Here is a 14,256-nt window from a genome sequence, read left to right as displayed (position 1 = left end):
CCAGCTCCACCACTAGACTGCTGTGTGACCTTGGGCAAGTTACTTAACTTCTCTGTGCCACAGGTACCTCATCTGTAAAATGGGGATCTATACCTGAGTCACAGGTGGGACATGGAATGTGTCCAAACTGATTTGTTTGTACCCACCCCAGCATTTAGAACAGTACCTGGGACATGGTAAATGCTTAATAAATACCATAAAAAAATGACTAGTCCAATGTTATACAACAGACAAGTAAAAAAGCCCAGTTCCTCTGGCTCCTATTCATTCAATCATATTTATTGAGCACTTACTGTGTGCAGAGCACTGTACTAAGCACTTAGCACTGTACTAAGGCCCAGGGTCTGTTCCACTAGGCTACACTACTTCCCCCAAACCTCATTTTAGCTGAGAGCTTCATCCTCCCGGCCCCATTAAACAATTTTCCAGAGCTGGAACCCAGGAGCCCATTAGAAGGATTAAATTATATCTCATATCCTCCCCCCAACCCCCGCCAGCTTCCTCTCCCCTCCCCAACTCTTCCAGCTGGACATGTTAATGAGCCGTGAAATGGCCAGAAAGCAGGTGAAGGAAGAGCAAGAAAAAGGACCGGGGAAAGGCTGGTTAATTCTTGAACTAGATAATGAGCCTCCGAATAATTAAGAATTAGCTATAGTTTCTGAATCTTCCGTAGCTAAGGCAGCCTTTCTCGGCTTTCACAATGCCAAGTTGGTTTCGCCAAGCAATAAAATTGCCGTGTGCTGTTGAAAGAGTTCACATCCTACCTCTGAGACCAAATAATCTGTGACTTATTGTAGGAACTCTGAAAGACCCCCGGACCTGCAGACTCCTCTCCAAATTGGAATCATGACAGAGGGAAAATTTTCAGCTAGGGTAGGATCCTCCCAGACAATAGGGAAAAAGGCCGAGAATGGTATGTTTCTGAGTCCCAGACTGAGCCCCCTTTTTCCTCTCCTCCTCTCCACCCCCCCGCCCTACCTCTTTCCCATATGTTTGTACAGATTTATTACTCTATTTTACTTGTACATATTTACTATTCTATTTATTTTGCTAATGATGTGCATTTAGCATTAATTCTTTTTGTTCTGACGACTTGACACCTGTCCGTATGTTTTGTTTTGTTGTCTGTCTCCCCCTTCTAGACTGTGACCCCGTTGTTGGGTAGGGGCCATCTCTATATGTTGCCAACTCGTACTTCCCAAGCACTTAGTACAGTGTTCTGCACACAATAAGCACTCAATAAATATAATTGAATGAATGAATGAGAAGAGATATTTAGCAATTAAAAGCCGGAGGTCATGTTATGTTTTAATAATAATAATGATGGCATTTATTAAGAGCTTGTGCAAAGCAACAACTGTTCTAAGTGCTGGGGAGGTTACAAGAGTGATCAGGTTGTCCCACAGGGGGTTCACAGTCTTAATCGTCATTTTACAGATGGGGTAACTGAGGCACAGAGGACTTACGTGACTTGCCCAAAGCCACATAGCTGACAATTGGCAGAGCCAGGATTTGAACCCATGATCTCTGACTCCAGAGCCCGTGCTCTTTCCACTGAGCCATGCTGTTTTAACTTTCAGGACCTGCTTATTGTGAAATTGGTGATGAGGGAGGATCGCTGAACTAGGCAGAAAAAGTGAAAACTTCATCTTAAGCCTAATGGGATCGGAAATCCCCAATTCACAGTCATGAATTTGGGGGTTGGGGGTGTTGTATGTCTATCCTACTCCTGAAGAGCTTCTGATGGGTCCCACGTTTAGGGAGGTGACAGCTGTTTCCCAGCTGCAGCAAGGAAATGGAGGAGTGGAGCAGAGGCTACCCACTGGAACGCTCCAGAGCAGATAGAGCCTCGGGGGGTGAGAGCCCTGCTGGCTTGGCTATGGGGGTAGAAGCAGAATACTGTTGTTGTAGTTAAGAGTGTGGCATTGAAACCCAGCTGCTGAAGCCAAAGCACCATTTACAGGGAAAACAGACACACCAGTGGAGAACTTTGGTGAATAGTATGTGTATCATGTGTGTGCATATCTTTTCATTCATTCAATCATTATTGAGCATGTACTGTGTGCAGAGCACTTGGGAAGTACAAGTTGGCAACATATAGAGACAGTCCCTACCCAACAATGGGCTCACAGTCTAGAAGGGGGAGACAGACAACAAAACAAAACATGTGGTCAGGTGTCAAGTTATCAGAATAAATAGAGGTAAAGCTAGATACACATCATTGACAAAATGAATAGAATAGTAAATATGTACAAGTAAAATAAATAGAGTAATAAATCTGTACAGACATATATACAGGTGCTGTGGGGAGGGGAAGGAGGTAGGGCCGGGGGGATGGGGAGGGGGAGAGGAAAAAGGGGGCTCAGTCTGGGAAGGCCTCCTGGAGGAGGTGAGCTCTCAGTAGGGCTTTGATGGGAGGAAGAGAGCTAGTTTGGCGGATGTGCGGAGGGAGGGCATTCCAGGCCAGGGTGTGTGTATATGCTTCTGAGTGTCTGAGAAGCAGCGTGGCTCAGTGGAATAAGCATGGGCTTTGGAGTCAGAGGTCATGGGTTCAAATCTTGGCTCCGCCAATTGTCGGCTGTGTGACTTTGGGCTGTGGCTGTGTCACTTAACTTCTCTGGGCCTCAGTTCCTGCTTCTGTAATATGGGGATTAAGAATGTGAACCCCCTGTGGAACAACCTGATCACCCTGTAACCTCCCCAGCACTTAGAACAGTGCTTTGTACATAGTAAGTGCTTAACAAATGTCATTATTATTGTTATTATTATTATTCTCTGGGCCTCAGTTCCCTCATCTATAAAATGTGGATTTAGACTGTGAACCCCCTGTGGGACAACCTGATCACCTTGTAACCTCCCCAGCACTTAGAACAGTGCTTTGCACACAGTAAGCACTTAATAAATGCCATCATTATTATTACATTCCCGCCTATGTCTATGTGCATATTTGTTTGTGGCAAAGAGGTCCAACAGGAAAATCCATCCTAAATCCTGTTGTGTTTCATTTTTGATGGTATTTGTTAAGTGCTTACTCTGCACCAAGCGCTGTACTAATCACTAGGGTAGATACAAGCTAATCAGCTTGGACACGATCTGTGTGCCACATGGGGCTCAGTCTTAATCCCCATTTTACAGTTGAGGTAACTGAGGCACAGAGAAGTTAAGTGATTTGCCCAAGGTCACACAGCAAAGTGGTCCCCTAGCAACTGTCTTTGGCTCCATCACTGCAGGCTCAAGTTGTAAGGCCTCAGAGACATGGGCCAAAATGGGTAACTTCAACAAAACCTGCTGAAAAATGTTCTAGAATAGTTGTACTGATTGAGGGTGGAATCAAACAGAGCTGAGGTCCAGTTTTAGCTTCTTGCCCGAGTTTCTGAAGAATGAAATCCACACAGCCCCAACCCTTCAGGACACATTTTATTTTTTCCCCAGGGATTTTTGCCCTTCTCCCCCTTGGATTGGGCATCTCCATTTGTGAAGGTATTTTGCAGTGGGCCTCTGTATCCTAATTGCCCCCTTGAGTGGAACTGTCAAAATTCCCTATAGGATTAACTAATTGGATGAGGAATTATTAAAATAAGGTAGCATCCCTTTAACAATCTGTTAAAGATCAACAATGAGCTATTCATTATAGAATTAAACCCCATCCTAACCCAGCAGGTTCTCATTTGCATTCTTAATTTGACCCCATTGATAATCATGAATGCAAAAAAGGAAGCTGCCTCTGGTAAAGTATTTCCCTTTGAAGGCCCTGTTTTTCTGTAAAGAAATCCAAAGGATTCTCTGGTCAATGGGATGGTCTATTGAGGGAAGTAAATTGTGGGGTCTGAGTTGGGTTTTCAATGCCCCTATCATGAAATTCTAACAGTGGTTCAATGTGCGGTACTGACAAAGCTTCCTTTGTCAAATTCAAGCTCCTTCCCCTCCCTGACTCTAAAAAATAGCCCCAGAAAAGGTTGGTAATCTACTTTTGGTGCCTAGGGAGACCCTTCACAGCTGCTGTTGGGGAACCCCTCTCTTGTGGAAGTCTTCTTCTATTTTTTTAATGGCGTTTGTTAGTGCTTAGGATGTGCCAGGCACTGTACTAAGCGCTGGGGTAGATACATGCCAATCAGGTTGGACACAGTCCATGTCCCACGTGGGGTTCACAGTCTTAACGCCAATTTTACAGATGAGGTAACTGGGGCACAGAGAAGTTAAGTGACTTGCCCAAGGTCACTCTGTGCAGAGCACTGTACTAAGCACTTGAGAGAATACAATATAATAGACACATTCCCTGCCCACATCGAGCTTACAGTCTAGAGGAGGAGACAGGCAAGCAGGCACCCAAACGGCCCAAAAACTAAAGTTTTGGACACCACTAGTGACTGTTCAGAGTAGTAAACCAGGATTGGATGTGGCCTTGGGTTTGGTCATTAATATTATTTACGTATGATTTGCCAGAACATGTTGTATCATCCATCATGTTCATCCTCACTGAGTTTATGCTGAAGGAATTCTCACAAGGATTCTCTTCCTGCCTCGAGTAAGATCACATCAGAAAAAGCTTATGAAAAATTTTGGGCTGATAGCAGCTTGAAAGGTGCAACTTGACAACCTCTGTTTATGAGTGCCATTCTGGATGCCTGCAGAGCCCTTTGAGATCCAGAAGGATTTGGAGGGAAATAAGCAGATTTTTCCTTGGGGCAGTCATAAGAGGAGGTTCCATCAACTATTCTCCAAGCAACTGAGCACTGAACGGCTGGTGTTATTTCATATCTAGTGTTTATTGAAGAGCAGAGGGACCTGCAATTTATGACTCCAGAACAAGAGCTGGGCTCTTTTTGGATTTGGATTTACAACCATTAGAAATGCAATGCAAATGTACAGATTTATTACTCTATTTTACTTGTACATATTTACTATTCTATTTATTTTATTTTGTTAATATATTTTGTTTTGTTGTCTGTCTCCCCCTCCTAGACTGTGAGCCCGTTGTTGGGTAGGAACCGTCTCTATATGTTGCCACCTTGTACTTCCCAAGCACTTAATACAGTGCTCTGCACACAGTAAGCGCTCAATAAATACGATTGAATGAATGAATGAATGAATGCATGAATGAAGTCAACTACCTCAGTGTGGGCTTAAATTGTATGATTGGCTCTCTGCACACCAACTCCTCAGCATTTCATTTTGTTTGGCTCTTCTGCCCCAAGTAGGTTTCTGACCCTTACCATTAGAGTAAAATCCCAAGTTCTTACATGATTCCAAGGACTTTAAGAGCTCTTTTGCATTCTTTTATCTCTCCCGGGGAGCAGATGGGAATTATGGAGAAAGTGGTTTTGCCGCCACTTCTCATATTTCTAATCTTTCAGTCCCTCCTGTCTCTCCTGGGAGGCAGATGGTGGCCTTAACAACCAGAACACATATACTCACTCTGGCACTTCTCCAAAGCCTTCCAAAGGCTGGGCTTCTGCTGCATAGATCTTGGCATACTGTCTGGCAGTGTTTTGCACATAACACTCCTAGATCACCGAGAGACATTGAAAATGATTGTTACAGGAGAAATTCAGAAAGAGAGCTGCCGGACAAAGCTAAAGCCAGCCATAGGGAACACATTTCATTTTTACGAACCCTAAGCACTTATCTATATCAACCATATAAATGCCAAAAGGGGCCTCTTACTTAGGACCCTGAGCTTCTATGTCCTGTGTGGTTATCCAGAAGATATCCATAATGCAATGAGGTCCCAGGCCAAGATGGGAGTATACTACAATTAGGCAAATGTTTGAATTGCTTTTCAATGTCATTCAATCAATGGTGTTTATTGAGCACATACTGTATGCAGAATAATATAACAGAATTGGCAGTCACGTTCCCTGCCCACGAAATGGAGTGGTGATGAATTGTGCAGAACCAACCACACCCTCTGGCCTAATTATTGTTGTCTTATGCTGCCGAGTCGTGTCCGACCCATAAAGAGGCCATGGACACATCTCTCCCAGAACGCCCCACCTCCAACTGCAATTGTTCTGGTAGTGTATCCATAGAGTTTTCTTGGTAAAAATGTGGACGTTGCTTACTATTGCCTCCTTCCACGTAGTAAAGCTGAGTCTCTGCCTTTGACTCTCTCCCATGGTGCTGCTGCCCAGCACAGGTGAGTTTTGACTTGTAGCAGATTGCCTTGCACTCGCTAGCCACTGGTCAAGCTAGGAATCGAATGGCTATGCCTCTGCTTGACTCTTCCTCCACATACCTCCACATTCCTCCAATAGCATATACCTAGTCAAGACTGATAGAGTACTGGAAACTGGCACTTGTGAGGACACCACTTTCATGTGCAGTTCCTAGGCCTAAGGAAATCCCTGCATCAAGGCACTTTACTCAGCTCAAGCTCTTAATCTTCGGCCAGTTCAGCTTTCAGACAAGGGATGCTCTCCAGAGTCTGCTCTAAGCGGGATGGAGAACTGACCTGTGTGGCGAGTTTGTAGTTCCTCTGCACAAGTTCGTCATTGTTTTTGGTCCCGTAGGCAATAGCATTATGCACTTTGAGAACGCAGGCGTGGCCTGGGAGGAAGACAGGTGTGAGGCCTTGCATCACCCTGCTGCGGAAGGCCTTGCGGTGGACGCCCTCGCCGAAATGCAGCTCTTCCGTTGCAATATGGCCGCGCAGGTTGCCGCCGAAGTAGCTATCGCTGATGAAGTCTTCTCTGAAGATGAGCTGGCTGAATTCTATCTCTTCACACCCTGAAACAGAACCCATTTTTGGTAATGATAATACTTGATAATAATAATGATAATCAGGCCTTCCCTGATTACGCCTTCTTCTCCTTTTCTTCCGCTCTCGTCTGTGCTGCCCTGACTTGCTCCCTTTATTCATCCTCCTTCCCAGCCCTGCAAGCTTATGTACATATCTATAATTTATTTATTTATATTAATGTCTGCCTCCCCCTCTAGACTGTAAGCTCATTGTGGGCAGGGAATGTATCTTTATATCGTACTCTCCCAAGTGCCTAGTACAGTGCTCTGCACATAGTAAGCGCTCAATAAATACATTTGACTGACTGACTTACTACTATGTACCAAGCACTGTGCTAAGCACTGGATTAGAGGTGATTAGAGCCATCTTTGTCCCAGATGGGGCTCATAGCATTAGAGTGAGGGAGAACAGGTATGGAATTCTCATTTTATAGATGAGGAAACTGAGGTAAAGAAAAGTTAAGTGACTAGCCCAAGGACACACAGAACAGGCAAATTATGGAGCCAGGATTAGAACCTAGGTCTCCTGACTCCCAATCTTTTACTTTTTCCACTGGGCCATGATGCTCCTCCATCATTTTAGCAAAGAATCTCTCTTTGCATCTACACTTCCCTGCATACACTCTGGCTTAGTTCAGCATCAGTCCAGTGAAAAAGCAGATAAGAGATGGCAGCCTCTCTTAGACCTAATACCTAATGTCTCTCAAATACCGAGGGCCTCAAGTTCAATACATATTGATTACCTGCATCCCTCAGGAAGGAGCAACATGGCCTAGTGGAAAGAGCATATACCTAGGAGTCAAAGGTCCTGGGTTCTAACCTCAGCTCTGTCACTTGTCAGCTGTGTGATCTTAAGCAAGTCACAACTTCTTTGTGCCTCAGTTCCCTCTTCTGCAAAATAGGGATTCAATACCTGTTCTCCCACCTACTTAGACTGAGAGCCCCATGCAGGATCTGATTATCTTGTATGTGCCCCACTGCTTAGTGCAGTGATGAATACCCTAATTATTATTATTATTAAAGTTTTCTTGACTGATACTCATTTGCATTTCTCCAACTCAGTCTGTGCAGAAATTCTTCAGAATATAATTCAGGCTTGATTCAAGTGGTATTCATTAATCTCTTCTTTTAACTCCAGCTCCTCACATTTCCTATTGAGATATACTGAGGAGCTAGATGTCTTCAGCAGTGGCTTCTGAGCAGGTTGTCTGCCAAGTGTGTATGTGTGTGTGCCTGTTTTTGTGTATGTGTGTGCATATTTGTAGTTGCCTATGGGTTTCAAAGCAAAGGAAGAAAGCCCTCCTGTCTTTTAGAAGTGTATAGATGAAATGAGCTACTCTGTCAGACACCTGGCCTGCTTCATGCAGTTCATGCAGCAGCAAAACTGAAAAACGAATCGAAGGAATAATATGTGCAACTTGAAAGCTGGGTGCTTGAAAATACATTGAATGTGCCACCCATAGAAATTCTGGATGGTAAATCTGATTTCTGTGTGTGAGGTTTGGGGCCCTTAGCTCTCTAACATGCACTGAACAACAAAATTGAGCTCTAATGTCGGCATTCCAGAGGCTTGTGATAATGGCACAACTGGAATGATAAAAATTGAGGTCCTAATATCTTGTGAAAGCACAATGTTTTAATTCTTATTGTAGCTCAGAGTCAATGGGTTTGTAGATATAAAGGGTTTATTAGTTTTCACTTATTACTTCAGGGGTTGTGTTTTTCTCTGAGGCCTACTCCCTGTACTTTAATGCAGGCTGGCAGTAAATGTCCAAGGTGATTTTACTTCCACCACTTGGTCCGGGGAGTATCTATTTTATGATTCAGTCGTGAGACCATTTTTCCTGACATTCGTCCAAAATGGGCTTACCTTTAATATCCTGATTGCATGAAAGCTTTTCCAGAACTGAAAGAGACAAGAGACAAGAAACACTGTAGAACTGAACCATGTGCAGTAATTGAATGACTGGAACTAGACATTCTGTCTCTGTCTACAATGCTGGGAATTACCTTCAGATGTTAAATTAAATTCAGCTGTCACCTTTCCGTAAGTGTTCTTCAGGCAGCAATAATACAAGCCTTGGTCTTTTTTACTAGCTTGAACAATGGCCAAGGACACCGTAGAATGATCTCCTGCGCTAGAAGGGAAAAAAATGACATTTGCCATTTAATTGTTTTCAAGTCACATCTTTCTAAGATGCTTATGGAGGAAGTCCAGCACCCTCTTCCCCTGCAACCAATTAGTTGTGTGAACTATTTATTGTGGAGGGTTGAGCTATTATATTTGGCCATTTGTGGAGTAAACACAATGACTATTGAAAGCACTGAACTTTAAAATACCCAATCAGTCTATAGTATTTATGAAGCATTTATTTATTCATGGACCGTAAGCTCCTTGAGGCCCAGGACTGTGTTTACCAAATGCCTTGTACTCTCCTAAGTGCTTTAGTTCAATGCTCTATACAAAGTAAATGCTCAGTCAACTAATCAATCAATCAATTGATTGATTCATTGTTTACGGGCATACTCTGTCCAGAGCACTGTACTAAGCCCTTAGGACAGTACAACAGAGTTACTACACATGGTCCCTGTCCTCGAAGAGTTTACAAAAAAGCAGGGGAGTCAGATGCTAAAATAAATTACAAGTAGGGAGAAACAAGTTCAAATTTACATACACTCGTGTGTGCGCATCAGGACAACAGGGGCCCCAGTGAAGGAGTATCAAATTAGGTGATACGGAAGTCTGTTTGGGTGGGGATCATATCTACCAGCTCTGTTGTATTGTATTCTCCCAAGGTACAGTGCTCTGCACACAGTCAACGTGCAATAAATACCACTGATTGATTGGTTGTTGAAGTAGTAGTAGGAGAGATGAGAATGAGTTTCAATGAGCCAGTTGGTTTAAGACGAGTGACTTGTGCAGCTGGAGTGAAGTGGGAGAAGAGCAATAATAAGCAGTGGGGGGAGAGCTGATTGAATGCCTTAAAGACAATGGTCAGGAGTTTCCGCTAGACTTAAGAATGGGCAACCACTGGAAATTTTTGAGGAGTTGGAGGAAATGCATAAAAAAATTCTAAAAACTTATTTGAGAGTGCACTGATCTTCTCAATGTCTTTAAATCTACCTACAATTAAAGACTGGAACACGTAACATATGGTATGAGCATACTGCATAACAAAATACCCAAGTGGTCAGAGTTGTTGATGGAAAATAGCATGATTAAAGACGATTAAGAAGCAGCCTTCATTAATGGATATTTGGGGTGATGTACCCTACCACTGCAGAAAAGCTTTTCAAGATTTATGGTTGTTACAGAAGCCAAAAACACAGCATGAGGATTTAACTTTAATGTAGGGAAGAATTTCTTCATAATGCAGGTTGTTACTCTTTTCCAATGGTTCACAAAAATGTTATGAAATGTTCATCCCTGGCAACCTTTAAAACAGGACATGTTTTCACTGCCTGAGATAATGATGGCATAATTGGGTCTGAAAGTGTGGGCTTAGATTGGAATCACTAATCATCTCTTGAGGATATTTCATTCCCTTGGATTCACTTTTTTAGGCTCCAGGACAATATTACTACTCATCTGCTGGGGAACCATTACTAAAGGGACTACATACCAGGATTATGGCCCGTGTTAGATCAGTTTTGATACAGCTTCCCACTGGCCCCACAACCAGGGTGCAACCTCCCAGGATCATCTGTTAGATGCACACCTTTACAGAAAAGGCCAGTAGATAATAGCTACAAGAAATCCAAACTCCCAAATGATTTCCAAATACCTCCCCTTAGTTCCATCTATCTAGAAGACCTGGATGATGAGCAAGCTACTCCTTTCTTTAGATGATGAATAGTGAACGTTATCTGCTAATTGTCTTATATTGTACTCTCCCAAGTGCTTAGAACATTCATTCATTAATTCAATTGTATTTATTGAGTGCTTACTGTGTGCAGAGCGCTGTACTAAGCACATAGGAAGTACAAATCAGCAACATGTAGAGATGGTCCCTACCCAACAACGGGCTCACAGCCTAGACAATGCTCTGCACATAGTAAGAGTTCAATAAATGCAATTAATTGATGGATGGAGATATGTAGAAACATACAGAATCCTTTCTCCAAGGAAATTCCTCATTTGATGATGTAAACTGTAGACTGTAAGCACCTTTTCTTATGGTGCTTGTCCAATGCTTACTATGTGCCAGGCATTGTATTTTTAGACTGTGAGCCCCTCTTTTAGACTGTGAGCCCACTGTTGGGTAGGGACTGTCTCTATATGTTGCCAATTTGTACTTTCCAAGCGCTTAGTACAGTGCTCTGCACACAGTAAGCACTCAATAAATACAACTGATGATTGTACTAAGCACTCGGGTAGATACAAAGTAATCGGGTCGGACACAGTCCCTGTCCCAAATTGGGCTCGTAGTCTTAATTCCCATTTTACAGATGAGGTAACTGAGTCAACGGAAGTAAAGTGGCAGAGCTGGGATTAGAACCCAGTGGCTACCAGTCAACCTATGCATCAGGCAAAAACTCCTCACTCTCGGCTTCAAGGCTCTCCATCACCTCGCCCCCTCCTACCTCACCTCCCTTCCTTCCTTCTACAGCCCAGCCCATACCCTCTGCTCCTCTGCTGCTAACCTCCTCACTGTGCTTCATTCTCACCTGTCCCGCCGTTGACCCCTGGCCCATGTCCTCTCCCTGGCCTGGAATGCCCTCCCTCCGCACATCCGCCAAGCTAGCTCTCTTCCTCCCTTCAATGCCCTACTGAGAGCTCACCTCCTCCAGGAGGCCTTCCCAGATTGAGCCCCTTCCTTCCTCTCCCCCATCCCCCCACCCTACCTCCTTCCCCTCCCCACAGCACCTGTATATATGTTTGTACAGATTTATTACTCTATTTTACTTGTACGTATTTACTATTCTATTTATTTTTATTTTGTTAATGATGGGCATCTAGCTTTACTTATATTTATTCTGATGACTTGATACCTGTTCACATGTTTTGTTTTGTTGTCTGTCTCCCCCTTCTAGACTGTGAGCCCGTTGTGGGGTAGGGACCGTCTCTATATGTTGCCAACTTGTACTTCCCAAGTGCTAAGTACAGTGCTCTGCACACAGTAAGTGCTCAATAAGTACGATTGAATGAATGAATGAATGAAAACCCAGGTCCTCCGACTCCCAGCTCCATGCTCTTTCCACTAGGCAACACATCTTCTCCTTATGGGCAGGGATTGTGTTTGCCAAGTCTATTATTTTGTACTGTCCCAAGTGCTTAATACAGTGCTCAATACTGTATTGAGTATTAGAGAAGCCGCGTGGCTCAGTGGAAAGAGCATGGGTTTAGGAGTCAGAGGTCATGGGTTCTAATCCCGGCTCCACCACTTGTCAGCTGTGTGGCTGTGGGCAAGTCACTTCACTTTGCTATGCCTCAGTTCCCTCATCTGTAAAATGGGGATTAAGACTGTGAGGCCCACGTGGGACAACCTGATTACTTTGTATCCCCCCAGTGCTTAGAACATAGTAAGTGCTTAATGAATACCATTATTATTATTATTATTCATATATATTAAGGGCTCAGTAAGAACCTTTGATTGACTGCTTAATGTAAGCAGTACTGATTGTGATGACATTATGTGGGAACCCCTTCCTTGAGAGGTCCCTGTGTTGATGTGGGTACTGTGAACCTTTTGAGAGTTTTTTCTTGAGCAGTTCCAGATCAGAACTGAACTTGACTTTTGCATCAGCCTCCTCGCTGACCTCCCTGCACCTCGCTGACCTCCATGCACCCTGCCTCTCCCTTCAACAGTCCACACTTCACTCTGCTGCCTAGATCATTTTTCTAAGAAAAATTTCAGTACATGTCTCTTCTCTCCTCAAGAACTTCCAGTGATTGCCCTTCTACTTCTGCATCAAACAGAAACTCCTTTATCATTAGCCTTAAAGCATTAAATCAGCTCTCCCCATCCTACCTAACCTCAATGATTTTTTTTTACTACACCCAGCCCATATACTCCTTTACTGCTAATCTACTCACTGTACCCTGATCTCCTCTATGCTACAGCAGATCCCTTGACCACATCCTCCTACTGGCCTGTAAATCCCTCCCCCTTCATATACAATAGACCATCATTCTCCCCATCTTCAAAGGCCTTATTAAAGTCACATCGAAGAACAGTGCTTTGCACATAGCGCTTAACAAATACCATCATTAGTATTATCATTATTATCTCCTCCAAGAGGCCTTCCTCCACTAAGCCCTCATTTCCTCTATTCTTTCTCCCTTTTGTTTCACCTATACACTTGGATATTCGGATCTTGGCAAGGTTGTGGAGGTGAGACCGGCAGGTTTTGGTGACAGATTGGATGTGTGGGGTGAACGAGAGAGCGGAGTCGAGGATGACACCAAGGTTGCGGGCTTGTGACATGGGAAGGATGGTGGTGCTATCTACAGTGATGGGAAAGTCAGGGAGAGGGCAGGGTTTGGGAGGGAAGATAAGGAGTTCAGTCTTGGACATATTGAATTTTAGATGGCGGGCAGACATCCAGATGGAGATATTCTGAAGGCAGGAGGAGATATGAGCCTGGAGGGGGGAAGAGAGAGCAGGGACAGAGATGTAGATTTGGGTGTCATCAGCGTAGAAATGATAGTTGAAGCCATGGGAGTGAATGAGTTCACCAAGAGTGAGTATAGATAGAGAACAAAAGGGAACCAAGAACTGACCCTGGAGGAACCCTTACAGTAAGGGGATGGGAGGGGGAGGAGGAGCCCGCAAAGGAGACTGAAAATGAACGGCCGGAGAGATAAGAGAAGAACAAGGAGAGGACGGAGTCTGTGATGCCAAGGTTGGATAGTGTGTTGAGGAGAAGGGGGTGGTCCACAGTGTCGAAGGCAGCTGAGAGATCGAGGAGGATTAGGATAGAGTAGGAGCCATTGGATTTGGCAAGAAGGAGTTCATTGGTGACCTTTGAGAGGGCAGTTTCGAAGTAGTGTAGGGGACGGAAGCCAGATTGGAGTGGGTCAAGGAGAGAGTTGGCATTGAGGAATTTGAGGCAGTGGCTGTAGACAACTCATTCTATGAGTCTGCAAAGGAAGGGTAGGAGGGAAATAGGGTGATAACTAGAAGGGGAGGTGGGGTCGAGAGGGTTTTTTTAGGATGGGGGAGACATGGGAATGTTTGAAGGCAGAGGGGAAGGAACCAGAGGAGAGTGAGCAGTTGAAGATGGAAGTTAAGGAGGGGAGGAGGGAAGGAGCGAGAGATTTCATAAAATGAGAGGGAATGGGGTCTGAAGCACAGGTGGATGGAGTAGCACTTGAGAGGAGGGAGGAGATCTCATCAGAGATACTGCTGGGAAGGATGGAAGAGTAGCGGACATCTCCCAGATCCGCCCTTTCCTCTCCATCCAAACCACTACCTTGCTGGTTCAATCTCTCATCCTATCCTGACTGGATTACTGTATTAGCCTCCTCTATGATCTCCCATCCTCCTGTCTCTCCCCACTTCAGTCTATACTTCA

The 14,256-nt window shown here is 44.2% G+C and overlaps 1 protein-coding gene across 1 annotated transcript in view; it reads right to left on the bottom strand.

Annotated features, from left to right (window-relative positions):
* ALPK2 (alpha kinase 2) overlaps positions 1-14,256 on the bottom strand; it is a 136,094-nt gene that overhangs the window by 27,204 nt on the left and 94,634 nt on the right. Inside the window, exons 7-10 of the mRNA XM_038743298.1 lie at positions 8,749-8,876; positions 8,609-8,644; positions 6,452-6,726; positions 5,416-5,504 (exon numbers count right to left, since the gene is read on the bottom strand). Of these exons, the coding sequence (XP_038599226.1) occupies positions 5,416-5,504; positions 6,452-6,726; positions 8,609-8,644; positions 8,749-8,876 (528 nt within the window). The remainder of the gene's footprint in view (positions 1-5,415; positions 5,505-6,451; positions 6,727-8,608; positions 8,645-8,748; positions 8,877-14,256) is intronic.

Source organism: Tachyglossus aculeatus, chromosome 3 (genome assembly GCF_015852505.1).
Source record: "Tachyglossus aculeatus isolate mTacAcu1 chromosome 3, mTacAcu1.pri, whole genome shotgun sequence".
Lineage (NCBI taxonomy): Eukaryota > Metazoa > Chordata > Mammalia > Monotremata > Tachyglossidae > Tachyglossus > Tachyglossus aculeatus.
The sequence above is the reverse complement of the archived record's forward strand: the minus strand, read 5'-3'. Positions and strand labels throughout refer to the sequence as shown.